The sequence below is a fragment of the Pleurodeles waltl genome, chromosome 3_1 (assembly GCF_031143425.1).
Source record: "Pleurodeles waltl isolate 20211129_DDA chromosome 3_1, aPleWal1.hap1.20221129, whole genome shotgun sequence".
Classification (NCBI taxonomy): Eukaryota; Metazoa; Chordata; class Amphibia; order Caudata; family Salamandridae; genus Pleurodeles; species Pleurodeles waltl.
This window is the reverse complement of record NC_090440.1, coordinates 1194961148-1194975988: the sequence shown is the minus strand read 5'-3', so window position 1 is coordinate 1194975988 and position 14841 is coordinate 1194961148. Positions and strand designations below refer to the sequence as shown.

General features: G+C 41.5%; 1 protein-coding gene across 2 annotated transcripts in view; it reads right to left on the bottom strand.

Moving 5' to 3' along the window:
- LOC138285054 (receptor-interacting serine/threonine-protein kinase 3-like) overlaps positions 1-14841 on the bottom strand; it is a 783148-nt gene that overhangs the window by 230129 nt on the left and 538178 nt on the right. For both annotated transcript variants that reach the window (XM_069224506.1, XM_069224507.1), the window contains exon 7: positions 13840-13897. In XM_069224506.1, the coding sequence (XP_069080607.1) occupies positions 13840-13897 (58 nt within the window). The remainder of the gene's footprint in view (positions 1-13839; positions 13898-14841) is intronic.

The following is a 14841-nucleotide window of genomic DNA, read 5'->3' as shown; positions in this document are numbered from 1 at the left end:
CTCCTTCAACTTTCTCTGTTTCAATTCAATCTCATCACTACAGTATTTCGCATACTGCAACACCTCATCAATTGGCTTTGCTTGCCAACAGATCAAATGATTCTTAATCATCTGGCTAATCAGCCCTTCAACAAACTTGAACACAAGGTGATTCATGTCTTTTGGTTCTATGACCTCAGTACCACTATAGTGTTTGAATGCCTTCAACAACCCCTCATAGTAAGCATGTATCGACTCCTTGCCCTCCTGTAATGTTCGATCAATTTTCTGCCAATCAGTCACCTTCGGCGACACTTTCTGCTTCAAAAACTCAATCACTTTATGATAATACCTCATCACTTCAGAAGACGGTATCCAGTAACCTTGTCCCTTGCCCGTTCCTCTGTCGGCCAATCCACACCCCTCTTGCACTCAAGCCATAAGTCAGCTGGAACTATGATCTCAAACAGGGTATTCAAGTCTTCCCAGAGACATTTCGCATGCTTCACAAACCTGTGCGTCTGCTGGTACCACTCTATCGATTTCTCCCTCAACCTGGGATAATCATTTGTGAATGACAGGATGTCACCCCTAGAACACGGTACATGGACTAAACCCCTCCAGCTGTCTCTCTCATTGCCAACATCTTTATTGTCCCCGTGTCTGGTGCAGCTTTCGCCTGCTTTGGTTCCGGCCCGTCACCCTTCTCTTTATCTCTCTTCTTTGCCCATCTGCCTTCCCATTTCTCTAATGCTCCCCAAATTTGAGCACTCTGCAGTAGTTCTTTAAGATGTGCCTTCATTCCGGTAGATCTCATGTGATCGAAGTCTTTAGGTTCAAAGTCTAACCTATAGCTCCTCTTCAAATGTTTAGTATTTTCTATGTCCATGCCGTATTTGTCCGCCAAGTTTGCTAACCTCTGATGCACCCTACTCACTTCTTTGGTTATTTTGGGGCACAGATACCTCAATTCTGCTTCTTTGTATGACTTGAATGTGTTCACCCCCATTGTTCCTTCCACTAGGTCTGTGGCTTCTACACCCAGTCTCACAAAATTCAGATATTCTTCCCTTTCTGACCTCTCTGCGGTCACTGTAGTAGTCTGCGGAGTGTTGAGCTTGTCTAACCATTTGTTCAATTGTTGCGTTGTTAAGCCTTGCAACGAGAGATTTCCAGACTGCATTACTGGTGTCTGTGTCGTATTTGTACTCATTACCTGTGGGGTTAGTGTTCCCAACCCTGCTTGACTCATTGTCTCCAAAGGAACCCCAATCGGACTAAAGTCCAACCAAGATCTAGACCTTTCGGCCGTCTGTCCTCCCTGTGCCATTCCCTGCAAGTTTCCGGTAGACCCTCCTCTTATTGCCTCTTGGGTCATCACTCCCTGGTCACATACGCCAGGCTTACCTTGCGCATACAGCGGTACTGGTGGACCAACAGTAATTGCCAATGATATAGCAGCTGGTGACTGTCCAATTCCCAAACCCTGTGGAGCATTAACTCTCATAGCTTGATTCATCATGGGTGCTGTAGCTACTGACTGCGGTCCTGCAACAGAAGTGTAACTCCGAACCACCTGTTGCTGCGGCTGGGGCAGCAATTGCGGAGTTGGCTCAATCTGCACTAACTTTGATCTTGTGTATACTGGATCAGGCGGCAGCATCAAACTCGTAGTTGTCTCTAATACTGGGACATCAGGATAGAGCCTCGGAATTTGTGGTGGCTGCAACTGTATCTGTGTATCTGGTGCAGTGGGTACACTGACACCATTCTGTATCAAAACTGTATCACTTGTCTGCACTGTATTCGTGATTCCCTTATTTTGTGCCGGGTCTTCGGGACCCACACTAGTGCTCTGTCCATTATCATTTATGGCATATGGTGGCGGGCGATCATGTAGCAACTGATTAAGAAACTCTTCATCATCTGAATCATCTGCATCTGCCCAAGACCTCTGAGTCTCCTTTGGTTTACTAGAGCCTTTGTCTGTCTTACAAGTGGCCTTCTTTCCCTGTATCTCATCTTCTTGAGTTATTGCTGGAAACATTTTAATTCCGTCAACTATTCCCTTTCTCCACATCTTGGTCTCACTATCCCATTTAGCATCCGCTAAAGTCTTTTTTGCTCTTTTAATTCTCCTCATAAATGTCTGCTGCCTATGTTGTTTGGCCATTAAATCCCAGACTGATAATGCCTCATACTGAACTGATCTCGGTGGAGGTTTTTGCTCACTTAACACCCTTCGCAAATTTTCCAAAATTCTTATATTAAATGTTCCGTATTCCGGAACCGCTAAACATCCCTCCTTCTCTGTCAGTTTGCACCACTGCTTTAACCAAAGACATGGCGCGACTCCCTTCTCCTCCATTACGATATAAGCCAGAGTATCCTCTGGTGGTGTGGGCTGCCCCACACTCACTGTAATGTATGTATCTCCCCTCAAAGCAAACTTTAGAGCCTTGAAAAACTTTTTTGCGTAATTTATTTTGTTTAGAATCTAATCAGGAAGTGACTTTAATTCCCGGAACACTCTTCGCCTACCTTCTCAACCAATTGCATCTCACGGACGGCTGCCAATCCGTGCGCGACCCCTCTCGGCAACTGACCTATCCCAGCGTGGCACCAATGACGTCACACTCACACACACTGTGGCTGACAAAGTCTTGCTGCTTGTCCTTCTCACACATAAACTAATGCAATATATTGCGAGCACCTTTAACAACAAAACCCCAAATTTGCCGGTTTACTACAGGAAGGGTAACACAATCGCTTCAGAACTTTAAAGAGATTTCACTTGAAGCCTCGGCCGCTACTCTCTCCTTCTCAGCTCCCGCACTCGCAAGCAGAATTCGGCCCGCAAATCCTACTCTCGACTTGTCAATGGTTCGTTCTAGTGCACTTTAGAACTAGCCAAATCTCCATCGAAGGTTTCAATCACACAATTCGACTCAAACTCGACTTGTCAACCACGCCCGATTAACCTATTAAACCGCACAAAATACAACATAAACCAAGTGTCTCCTACACTTGTCAATATACTACGGAGTCTTAGACCACGACGGGTCCTTACATCACCAACAACCACGTGGACAATTTTTTAGCACAAAGCGCCACACTCACATGAAGTTCGCCGACTTCCCTACTCTCATACTGCGGAGTACGCCCACTCCTACTAAAACAACATTACCTGGCCTAAATCCACACAAATTTCACAAATCACCTGCAATGTGCATAAGCTGAGCAAGCGCAAATTCTACACCAAACATACTAGAACGCCAAGAACATACCCAACTCACTTAGGCAAGTTCCGAGATTCCAGGAAAGTCATGGGGAATTTAGAGACACATCATACCTCCAATTTGCATTATTTCAAAAAACACTTTTAAACAATGGTCCCTCGCTCTAGGGCCCCAAAGGGCCTAAACCATCGCACTGCTACCAGAACTGCTAACGCGTACCTTTCTAGTTAGTTTATTCACTCTGGGACTCGTTTTAGGCCAATGAATCTGTTGACCCTGATTGAAGACACCTTAGGACGAGATAACTGAACAGCATGTCAATCAATATGTCAATAACGTCATCAATAAGGCACGAAAACCACCATGACCTTTCAGTCATGAATAACCACACCAGTTTAGTACGATTTTATGATGTTTTATTCCCTTATAAATTTTCTACTAGTAAGTTTATTAGTCTCAAAACCATGAAACACATAATTATTGTCATAATATGATAATTCAAATAGGATTTCAACAAGGCAAAGATCACAAAAATTAGAACATGGCACGACGTCAACATGAATTAACCTTAGCAGAATATCATTAGTGCATCATTCAACAAAGCATTGATTCAGTCATTTGTCTATTTGCGTCTGTTTAGTGAACTCCTTAACTAACCTCGAATTAGCATTAGCATGTTGGGCTACATGCAAAACAATTTGGTAACACCAATTTGGAAAAACATCTAACTATGGTCTCTCTCAAAATAAGCACTTGGTACCTAGAAAGGAAAGGCAAACAGACAATTACAATTTCATCCTCCATAATGGGTCAGCCTACAGAGTCTGTCTTCGTCCTCAGGACATCAGTTGATTCTCCATCAGCCAAGGAATTCACCAAGACGGGTAAGAAGGTACACTTCCCTCATAAGGAGGAAAAGTATATAACGGGCAAGATAAGGGTGAGGATGGTTTGCAGAACCAAACAGCAAAGTCTCTAGACAGAGTGACAAAGTGTCTGGGTCATAACAAAAGTTCGCAATGGCATCTCCTAATGGCTCCTCGTGTCAAAGGTTTTTATCCCTTTTCTGTTGTACAGTCCCCTAATTTCTGATTGGATAGAGTTGGCATCCCATATCTTATTCCAATGGGTTTCCAGTGTTACTATCAATTTTTGTCACCCCATAACAGTTCTCACGTAGTTTATTGGTTCTTGTGATTGACGTCTCCAGCGGGTAGAATGTCCGGTATGATTTCATACTCTCGTGGTCCTCTCGTATCCTCAGTTAGTAGGTCCATTGTCTGTACTGGTTTAGGTGACCTTGTACCTGTAACTAGTCTACAGCATTCAGCAAAAAAAAATTCTCTGAGCAAGTCGAATTTCATGGGAACGGATATACTACGGTTACACTCATCGTCCAGCTATGGAAAAGTACGAGTACATGTGCTTCAACAAGTCAACACTGTATGTTAGAAAAACACATTTAACATGAAACCGGGCAGGTAGGCCTCGACTCATGCTAACTAAAGCCTAATGATTTATTAGCAAAACTTTAACATGAAACTTTTAATATCAGTGCAAAATCATATATTAACATATCACCTTTTCATTATTAGTCAGTTTCATTAATCCCCGTATATATTGTTGGCCACTCCCCGTGGGCACATTTCAAACGCACGTTTAGCAAAAGCACATTAATAAATGTTCTATGCGGCATTATTATGCATTAGTTCATAAACATTTCATGTTAATTTTGAGCATTAGAGCTACGCTCCCTCACTATGGTTCGAACATGTGGCCCAGAGAATGCACTGAATATATGCATCAAGGGCTTATATCACTGGGCCATAATGTGCACCATGAAAATAATTTTACCATTTTATGAGTATCCCTTGAGGACTGCCGCTAAAATCTATGTTTTTTCAGATCAATATGTTTAATTGTGCATTAAAATGCACTGTTCCGTTTTTTTTAGCAGGGTGGGGAGAAAAAGGGAAATGTAAGTGGGTCCATCCAATCAAGTCATGAGAGGTGAGTGCACCTAATTTGTTACCTTGCGTGGTGCTGTTTTTATCAGAGACATATACACCGCACCTTTGAAAATTCACCAGTTACCATTGGATCACTTTTGGAACTACGATTGCAAACTCATATCAGATCTTCTGGATTTCACCGCCCCTGTTGTGTGGCATTCATACAAACAGTACCAGGTGTATATAATCAGCTGATGTTCTCAGTTGTACATCTGCCTTCAAAGGAGGCTTTAGTGAACAATGATTAAGGCACCGGTAAGCAATCAGTGCTGAGACAAAAAAAAGTTTAGACTGGATAGATGCTCAACAATTTAAGCTATATCTGAACCTAATGGCCAATAATGATGTTAACACGTAAGAGCAATTTGGAAAAATTAAACAGGCAGAACCACCACCTCAGTTTGCCTTTGGTGAAGCAGATGTTTGTATGTTACACCCTCACTCTGTGTGGTCTTCGACTATCAGGGCATTCAGGCTCAGAAGGACAGACTGATGGGAGTTGGGCTTCAAGCAAGTTGCTTCATTGTGCTGTTGACTATCCAAGAGCATCTAGGTCTGGCAGTGAAGAAGTTGTCATTAAGTCTGGAAGTCAGTTATGTATTATGGCCAGGTCTGGTTGCTCAGTAGACTTACGTATTCATGCAGGCTTCTGTGCTTGACCGCCTAGTCACAGATTAGAAACCCTATGAGTCAACTCAGCCTTTCATCCTTCTGAGTGTGATTAAAATAGAGTACCATCAGTTATTTCAATACAAAGATAGCCTTCAGGGTGAACATTTATTAATATTTTAAAAAAAAACATTTGTTCAGGGTTACTACTTTAAAAATATCTGGTGCACCGATGAAAACCATACTATCCTAATAGTTCTGTGGCTGAGATAATACCCCAGAACAACTTTGAGCATTTATAAAACCTAACCATAAGTGTTGGAAATTAGAGTAAAATGAACAAAGTTCAGTAACCTGCCTTTCTGTTGAACCTATTAGCAAACTTTAAAAAGGTGAACATGTATCAACGACACACAATACAGCAAAAGTAAACTTTTGGAGGAACAAAGATTCAACTTTTGTTCCCTTGACTTTCACTAAAGAAAACTATATGAATATGGAAAAGCCCTTTAGGTAATATCTGCCTCTAAAATTATGCATCTTTAATCAATAAATGTGAATTTGAACTAATACACAGCGGACAAATTGAATGAGAAGAAAACTGGTTTCACCAGTATCGTAAACTGAAGACAAATGATACAAAAACATACGACTGAAGATCATGAAAACGTAATATCAACAAAATTGATAGCTTATTACATAGCAAAAGTAGTATACGACCCCAATTACAAAAACAGGGTTAATTTAATTTCTATAAGAGAAACGCATCTAAATCAGGGCTGACACGGAGTAAGTGCTGACGCACGACGCTTGACGCCGGAAGCTCCGAGCTGAGGAGAGGAGCGAGCGCGGCTGTGCGGCTGTGTTTCCCAAGCTGACTACAAGCCTGCCGGATGCCGAGGTGGAGGTGCCAGACACCGAGCGAAGAAAAGACTTGAGTCGGGTGAGGGGCAGGAAGCAAGCAAGCGATAAAGTCGATTAACCTCGTGCCGCTCCCACTCATGCCGCTCTTGCTGTGCCGCTCCCTGTCACTTCCTGCCCCTGCCCCCTACTGAGCTGTGCTGCAGTGTTTGTGCAACATTAATCATCAAAGTAACATTATAATAAAATTAAACCAAATCAAGCAGACCCCGGGCAGACCCCCTCTGCACCTCACTGCAGTGCTGACCTCCCCGGCCTTCCATCATCCATGGAGAGTGAATGAGGGTGAGAGAAAGGAGGAAGGAGGTAGGAAGGCGGTCAGTGAGGGTGTAGTGGGGGGGTGGGAGACAGGAGGTAAGAGGCAGGCGGCCAGGAGTCCAGAAGAAGGACAGTGGCAAAGAGGCCTAATTAGGAATATAGCACAGCACAGCAAAATACAGCAAATACAGCAAAACAGGGCAGTCTTGGCAGTATCTGCAGTATTGGTACAGTATTGGTGAATGTGGCAGTCGCTGGTGACTTCTGCCAAGGGATAGTCCAGGCCACCACAGAAGCGGCTAGCCTGGATGCGGCTTGTTGAAGAGCCACTGTGACCTGCTTGCCATACTGAGTACCAAGCCAGCGGGCTCTGCTGGACTCTAGGTGGAGAGGAAGACTGTGCGTGCTCGTGCCCCTCATTAGCTGAGGTGTGGCGGCACAATAAAATTGACTAAACTTGGAGCACAAAGGCCATCCTCACTTGGAATCCCTTGGGGCTGGCCAAGCTCTCCAGCGGTCTGAGGAGGATCCAGGAGCAGACTGAGGAGGATCCGGTAGCAGTTTGAGGAGAAGTGCACATGCTTGTGCCCCTCAATCCTTGAGGAGTGGCGGCGCGTCTATAAAACAAGTGTGAAGAAAAACCATAAGGCCGGTGAAGGTGCGATCTGGGGAATTTCACTTCAGAAAGTATTCATACTTCGAACAATAATAATAAAATAGGCTCATTAAACCGTAACCCTAGTTCTGCATCTTGTACACAAATAGAATTGAGCTCCACTTTACATGTCTTTAAAGGTCCTCCAACTAAAGATATGGGAGAAATTCCACATGAAATGCATGCTTCCACTTCAGACACTCAGTCAGCTATCTCTGCCCTTGATGTTAGATCCCAAAATGCCTCTGTTATATCAATAACACAAATAAATGAACTTGAAGAATTGGAGCCTATAACGGAGAACTCACCAACTACACAAATTACTCCAACTAAATTGGATCAAAATGCAGTATGGAATATTTTCTTTAAGACCTCGCAACTGACTCTTGACGCCTTGTCATATCAGTCGTCAAAAATGGATGTCCAGGTGGACCTGCTAAATGTCATGCAAATTCAGTCTCAGGGATAGATCAGAAGTTGGCAAATCTAAACATCTTGATTAAGCGAGCACAGAATTTTGGAGAGCTGACAAAAACAGACTGTACCTGTGAGCCCATAATTAGCAAACTGGCCACACTCCCAGAGGCTTTACATTTAATAATAACAGATCTAAAGGTGAATCTAAATAAGATAAAACCTGTAGATCAAGATTTTCCCAAGTGCAAGAGGTGGCGGGTCAAAAAGTAAACATGGGCAGTCCAGCTACGCGCTGTCCTGAGACAAAAATCGATCAAAAAATAGATTTATCTGAAGAACTGGGGTGCAGTCAGGGTGGAATCCCCAGGCAAAAGATATGTCTACTGAAATCCTCTGAGGAGGGGGAAAGCCGTCAATCTGAGACCCAAATACCTGAAAATCCACCCCCCCTAAATCTGCAACATATATGTTACACTCTGAAAAGCTGGCCACCAAAAGTCAAAAGAAAAAGCAACGGAAAGCAAGGAATTAAAAAAAAAAGGGACGTTGTAATGGGCCCTACTACTATAAAGATGAGCTCCTCTCTCCTTCAAGATATAAGTAATGGGATGCAAATGTCTCATGACTTGAGTATCAACAAAAAGAACAGTCGAATGGTCAACAATTTGTTCCCATTATTCAATAAACAGAAGAGAGGGCCTACAAACCCTGACCATAGGGATTCAAATGACTCTTATTTTACAGTAGAGCATGAAAATAAATAAGGATAGACAGGATCTGACAAATCTAAAGGGAACAGATCCAGCCATGCCAGTACCCCAAAATACTAAATTATACCGAAGGGAGCCCAAAACTGAAGTGAATATTACTCCAGAAACTCTTAGGAGGTCTTTTGAAGAAGAAGGCATATGAATTACAGCTACAAAGTTCGAATGTGCCGAACAACAATGGGCTTGAATGACCCAGCTTCAGGTAGGAAAGGAAATGGGTCTACCATTAGACAATTGGAAATTGTGAGACCAGGGGCAAAGAAAATAGTGGGGATTCCCAGATCACTCCCTGAGAAAGAGCCCTCAACTAGCCCACATGCGAGACTAAAGGTATCAAACCCAGGACGGCCGGATAGAGAACTTTCACCAGGATTCCAAAAAATAGAACACAAAGGAATAGCTGTAGTGGGAGAACAGGACAACTCTATAAGAATTACAAAAAAAAGTCCTCCAGCAGATTGTAAGCAATTGATTCTGGAACCACAATACCAGTGTTGGGGCCCTTTTGATATCTCAACTCGAGGGCATATATTAAAACTCCTACAAGTTATTCCAGCCCTAAAAGATATAGAATCTACTGATATTGTCTCCATAGAATTCCTGCCGGGGGTGAAGAGCAATGAAGGAAAAACTAACGAATCAACCCTGGTTACCTGGATGTCATCACAAGTGGTTAAAAGAGTCACAAAAGAAAAAAATGTTTTTTCACAAGATGGGGAATTAGATTTAGTATACCCCAACAAATAGAGTATCCTGACCCAGTAGAGGGCCAAAATAATAAGCAAGTATGCTCCTAGAATATAAACAGGGTTAGATCAAATATTCAACAAAAAGACCTTACTAGTCTACTAAATACATTTCAAATTATATTCTTACAGGAGACCTGGGCTACCAACCCATTTACATTTGACGGATTTATGGGCTATTTTTCACCAGCAATTAGGGAAAAAAGATTTGGTCACCCGAGGGGAGCTTAGCAGTCTTTATTTCAGCTGGATTAAATATAGCATGCACATGAGCATATGAGGAAAAGGAAGACTTTTTGATAGTAAAAATAGATGGATTGAACAAGGAGCTTACAAGCCCACTTTTACGAATGAATGTCTATATCCATCCTGATGTACGCTCCAGAAAACACATATCTTCTACATTGATAGACATAATTTTAACCGGCTATCAGGATCTGAGTTCCCCAGAGTTTTTAGTAGCTGGGGACTTTAATATGAAACTATTAAATCCCTTTGAAACGGATTCCCACATTGTGCTGCAAGATCAGCAGTGGGCAGTGCCGCAACAGTCCCTGGGGGCTTTAGAGCTAGCTAAACCCGATGGGAGGGTTCCACAAGACACTCCGCCAGCAGTCACATGTTATGGCACTGGAACCCAAGCAACACTTGATTATACTGTGGCCTCCTTGTCCCTATTTCCTCTAATCACTAAGTATCACATTATAAAGACAGAAAAAAGTGGCCATGGTCAACAATGTCTCGAGATTGGCTGTGGCCTTCCTATATTTAATCCTACTCCGACTGCACCAAGTGATGTTGCTACCGCGAACTATAAGAAACTTCGATGGAATGAAAAATCAATGGAGTCGATTCGTAACCTTTTAACTGCGATATTTGAAAAATGCCATAATTATATATTTTTTGATCCAATAATCGTATGGTCAACTTTTCTGGACAAATTCGCAGCTGGTCTTCTTACAGACATACGTCAAAAAACCCACCGAAATCAGGGGAGAGGAAAAATAAAAAAGCAGATAAAAATTTCAGCAAATATGACCAAATTAAGAAGGCAATGGAATAGACTTCTAAGGCTCTGTAAGAAAAATCCAATGCACTGCCTCATTAAGGATGATCTAAAAAACATCAACAATTCATATTGAAAACAAATATGGAACCATAAAATGCAGAACACTCATGACTTTTAAGCTAAGGCACTATACCTGAGTAAAAAATCTAATGCACAGGATATCTGGAGAATGGTCAATTAATTGAATAAAGCCCTAATGACCTTAACCAGTTCAAATATTTTGGAGTCTTTATGGAATTAATACTTAGCTTACCATATCGATGGCAATGATGGAAAAAATGAAGACGTGAGGACAAGCAAACAATGCTTAGAGAGAACAACACTAATTTCCTCAACTGCCTAAAATGAATCTGTATATTTAGCCTTCTTGACGTTGGAGGTTGTCAACTTAATAAAGAACAGTAAAAGTGCGGGGCCCCCTGGCCCAAATGGGATCCCAAATGCACTATTTAAAATAAACCTTGCCTTTTAGGGAGAAAAATTGGTTTCAATATATAACCATTGCATAGAAGTAGAAAGTATTCCAAACTCTTGAAGGGGTGCCATAATTCATCCAGTATTGAAAGGAGGTAGCAAATTTCATCCTGAAAATTATCGACTGGTTACGCTAACGGATGTCCAGGGGAAAAATACTATGCTGGTCTATTATTGGAGCATCTTCGCACCTGGGCTACTGAAAACTATATCATTACCCCAAATCAAACCAGTTTTGGAAAGGGCCCCGGAACGGCTACAAACATCTTAACTCTTTCCATTGTCATTGACAAATGCAAACAAAACAATCAACCTCTGTATCTGTGTTTTGTTGACTTCAAATCAGCATTTGATTTGGTACAGCGAAGTCTTCTATGGGAAAAGGTAGTCACCTGGGGTATACCAGAGAAATTATTAAAGGCTATTTAGCAGTTATATACAGATACATAGATTAAAGTTAAGATAGGGGATGGTTCCTTCCTTTCAAGAAAAATTTAAACAAAACAAGGACTGAAGCAGGGGTATCTTTTTGATCTTTTTTTTAATCATATTTAACCCTTAATCTCAATAAGGTAAACGTGCATTCCCCTATGGTTGGGGACATGTCCATTTGCAATCTGCTATACGCTGATGATGTAGTACTCTTAAGCCAAACTAAAGTAGGTGTACGTTGGCTTATTGCAAATGTAATTGAATATGCTGAGCAGAACGGAATGGAAATCAATCGGAAAAATAACAAAGTAATGAAGTCAGTAAAAAAAACCTTTAGAGCTGATAAATGGTACACACAAAGGGGAGAATTAGAACAAGTAAACCATTATAGATACCTGGGAGTACTATTAGATAAACGGTGTTCCTTTCTCCATCAAATGCAGGATTTACATAGGAAAGGAAAAGCTCTACTGCTTGCTTTTGGCACTCAGGAAAAGTCGCTAAATGGCCCTAGCTATCGCCCCCTATTACAAGGTATTGTGGCAAAACTAAATTCATCTATAGGGTACGGTAGTGAAGCCCTGCGAGGACAAGATGCCACCATTCTAAATGGAATAGTTGGAAAACTATGGCTGGAGTTTGGGAACTTAAACCAAAATATAGCTAGGAAATGCAGCTACGTTAAAACATGGAAACACCTACAATTAACAAAGGAAAATCATCTGTGCCAGGCACTCTGGAAGGAGATCAGCTTGAATCCAACAACCAAATATAGACAATATTTAGATCACGCTCTAGAAGACTTGGAGGTACAGGAACTATGGGATTCAAATTTTTCCTATTGCACCTTTAAAAAGATCCTAAGCCAAATAGTGAAGAAAAGATCACTTATGGATAAGAGCCTGTTAGCAACTAGGTCGCACTCATGGATGGTTATCTATGAGTACAAAAGTATGAAATGCCAGCCGTGTCTGGAGGCTGGGTGGTCAAAAGCTAATAAGGATCTTTTTATCAAACACTTCTTTGGACTTATTCCTGGAGGCGCTCACTTACCCCCATGGGAACGTACGGCAGCAAACTTCCAGTGTAGACTCTGCCGGTGTGGAGTGGAAGACATTACCCATCTGATCTGTATCTGCAATGGGCTCCTGAATGAGCATAAGACTCTACTGTAAAACAGCTTTTAATCAGAGGGGAATACGGTCCTGTAGAGAAGCGGTGATAGCTTGTTTTAAGCCTTCTGACTATACCCTGACTGCCAGATTTATAACGTTTATGCGTTTGATAGTTAAAACTATATCATATGTCTATCAATCACTATAAACATAATATATGTTTGCTGGCCCATAAGATGAAGATCATGCCATCTTAAGTTTCCCCTGTTCAGAATCCATGGATGCATTTTTGTTTTCTGGGTACCAAATTATTTATAACAATTTTTACAATTTAATATGTAAAACATTTTTAAGGAAGAATGACATTAAAAACTTTTAGCATTTTTTAAGGTACCTTACAAAACACGTAGAGTTGTAATACAAGATGGGAGGAGTGGGAAGGTGATGCACCCAACTGAAATACCTATGCGGATATGATCACAACGTTTTTTACTCATATACAAGAGGTCTTTGTTAGTAATAACAACTAATAATAATATATAGTATGAAATGGACTCTAGGATAGTTTTATGGAATTTATATGTTTCAGTTTAAAAATTGGTGTGAGCATGTATGATGTACTGGTTTTAATTACCTATACATTTAAATAAACCTGAACTTCGATAAGAGATTCCAAGTTGAATGGTATTTGCCCATAAACTAATTACACCTGCGTTGCTTGCTCATGTGCAACATTACAGTCTCATGTACGCTTTTTGCACAAAGGTGTCCAGCAGGTAAAACCTAGTGAGAAATGTATTGGCGAATGGCATGAAATTCCAAATGTGCACACCTGAAACATGCTTCTGGGTGGGCCAACTGGAATTTGCTACCCTAGAGCCGGATCCCTTACTTTCACTTGCTAACAAGATCCTCACCAGGCTTTACCAGCCTTAAACTTGAGGGCACATAGCGCTGTTTACGTGATTTGAACATGGGAAAATACCGTCCAACTTGAAATCCTGTTTCAGGTCCAAGTCGTAGTTAGCAAAAAAAAATATTATTATACTTGTAGTAGTTATAAACACGGCCACGGAGTTGAGAGGATTGTATATTACCAAACACTGTTCTGGACTAGAAGACTAGTTCATATACCGCACTGACCTGTGTCCGAGGAGGGAAGGATCTCGGAATCGCAAGTCCTGGAGCTGGAAACGACTTCCTGTTGATAAAAAACAAAAAGTCGGTGTAAATAGCTATCCCCCAGTCAAAGTGTTTTGTTAATTTGTGATCTCACAAGATTAGACACTAAAACAAGAGAGCACCAGTGCCATGGGTTACGCAGTGCAGTGCCTCATCTAACGTGTGACCTTTAGAAAGATCGAGACGCTTGCTGGTGAAGCATTCTCTGGAGCGGGCAGCACACTGATGGAAAACCTTGAGCGGTGTGATCAAGCGGTTACTAAGTAGAAATAAAAGACTCCCATGAAAACAATAGTTTGATATCAGCATATTGTACAAATGTCATATTTTAAGAATAATTGATTTTTTCGTGATTACGTGCGCTGGCATTTTCCTTTAAAACAAACATATAGTTTTTTTGAACTTGAACTTTTTAGAAGGTTTGCTGAATAAATTCATGATATTCCTGTGGTAAAATTTAGTGAAAGAGTGCGCTCGCCCACACAAGGTAAGCAACTAACCTACATCATCTCACAGTGGGAATAAAACTTTTTCATAATAAAAGATAGATTTGGAGTGGTCGACATTACCACTCTGTTTTCAAAACGTTGCAACAAAACAAGAATCTCAATGAACCTCAAACCCCTGCACCACAAATTCATAACAGTTTTTCAAGCCGTGTGTGGAGCCCCTCGCCCCTTCTCTCTTCTATCCTTTGACAAACTTATGAGATATTGGAAGTCACATACAAATGCTTGGCCCCACGAAAAAGCCAGTATTCTCAACATTGCTCGATAGTGTGAAATATGGCTTGTCAGACAATAATGTCTCCAGTGACAAGACCAGTTGTGTACAGGCAAACACACAGTGTGAGCAAGAGTGCTAATTAAAAATGTAGCTGTATAGGGTTAAAATACATTCTCCTCGCCGTTGCCCAGTAGCCTAATGGAACTGGAGAGCCCCCCCTTGCAAAGAACACGGAGG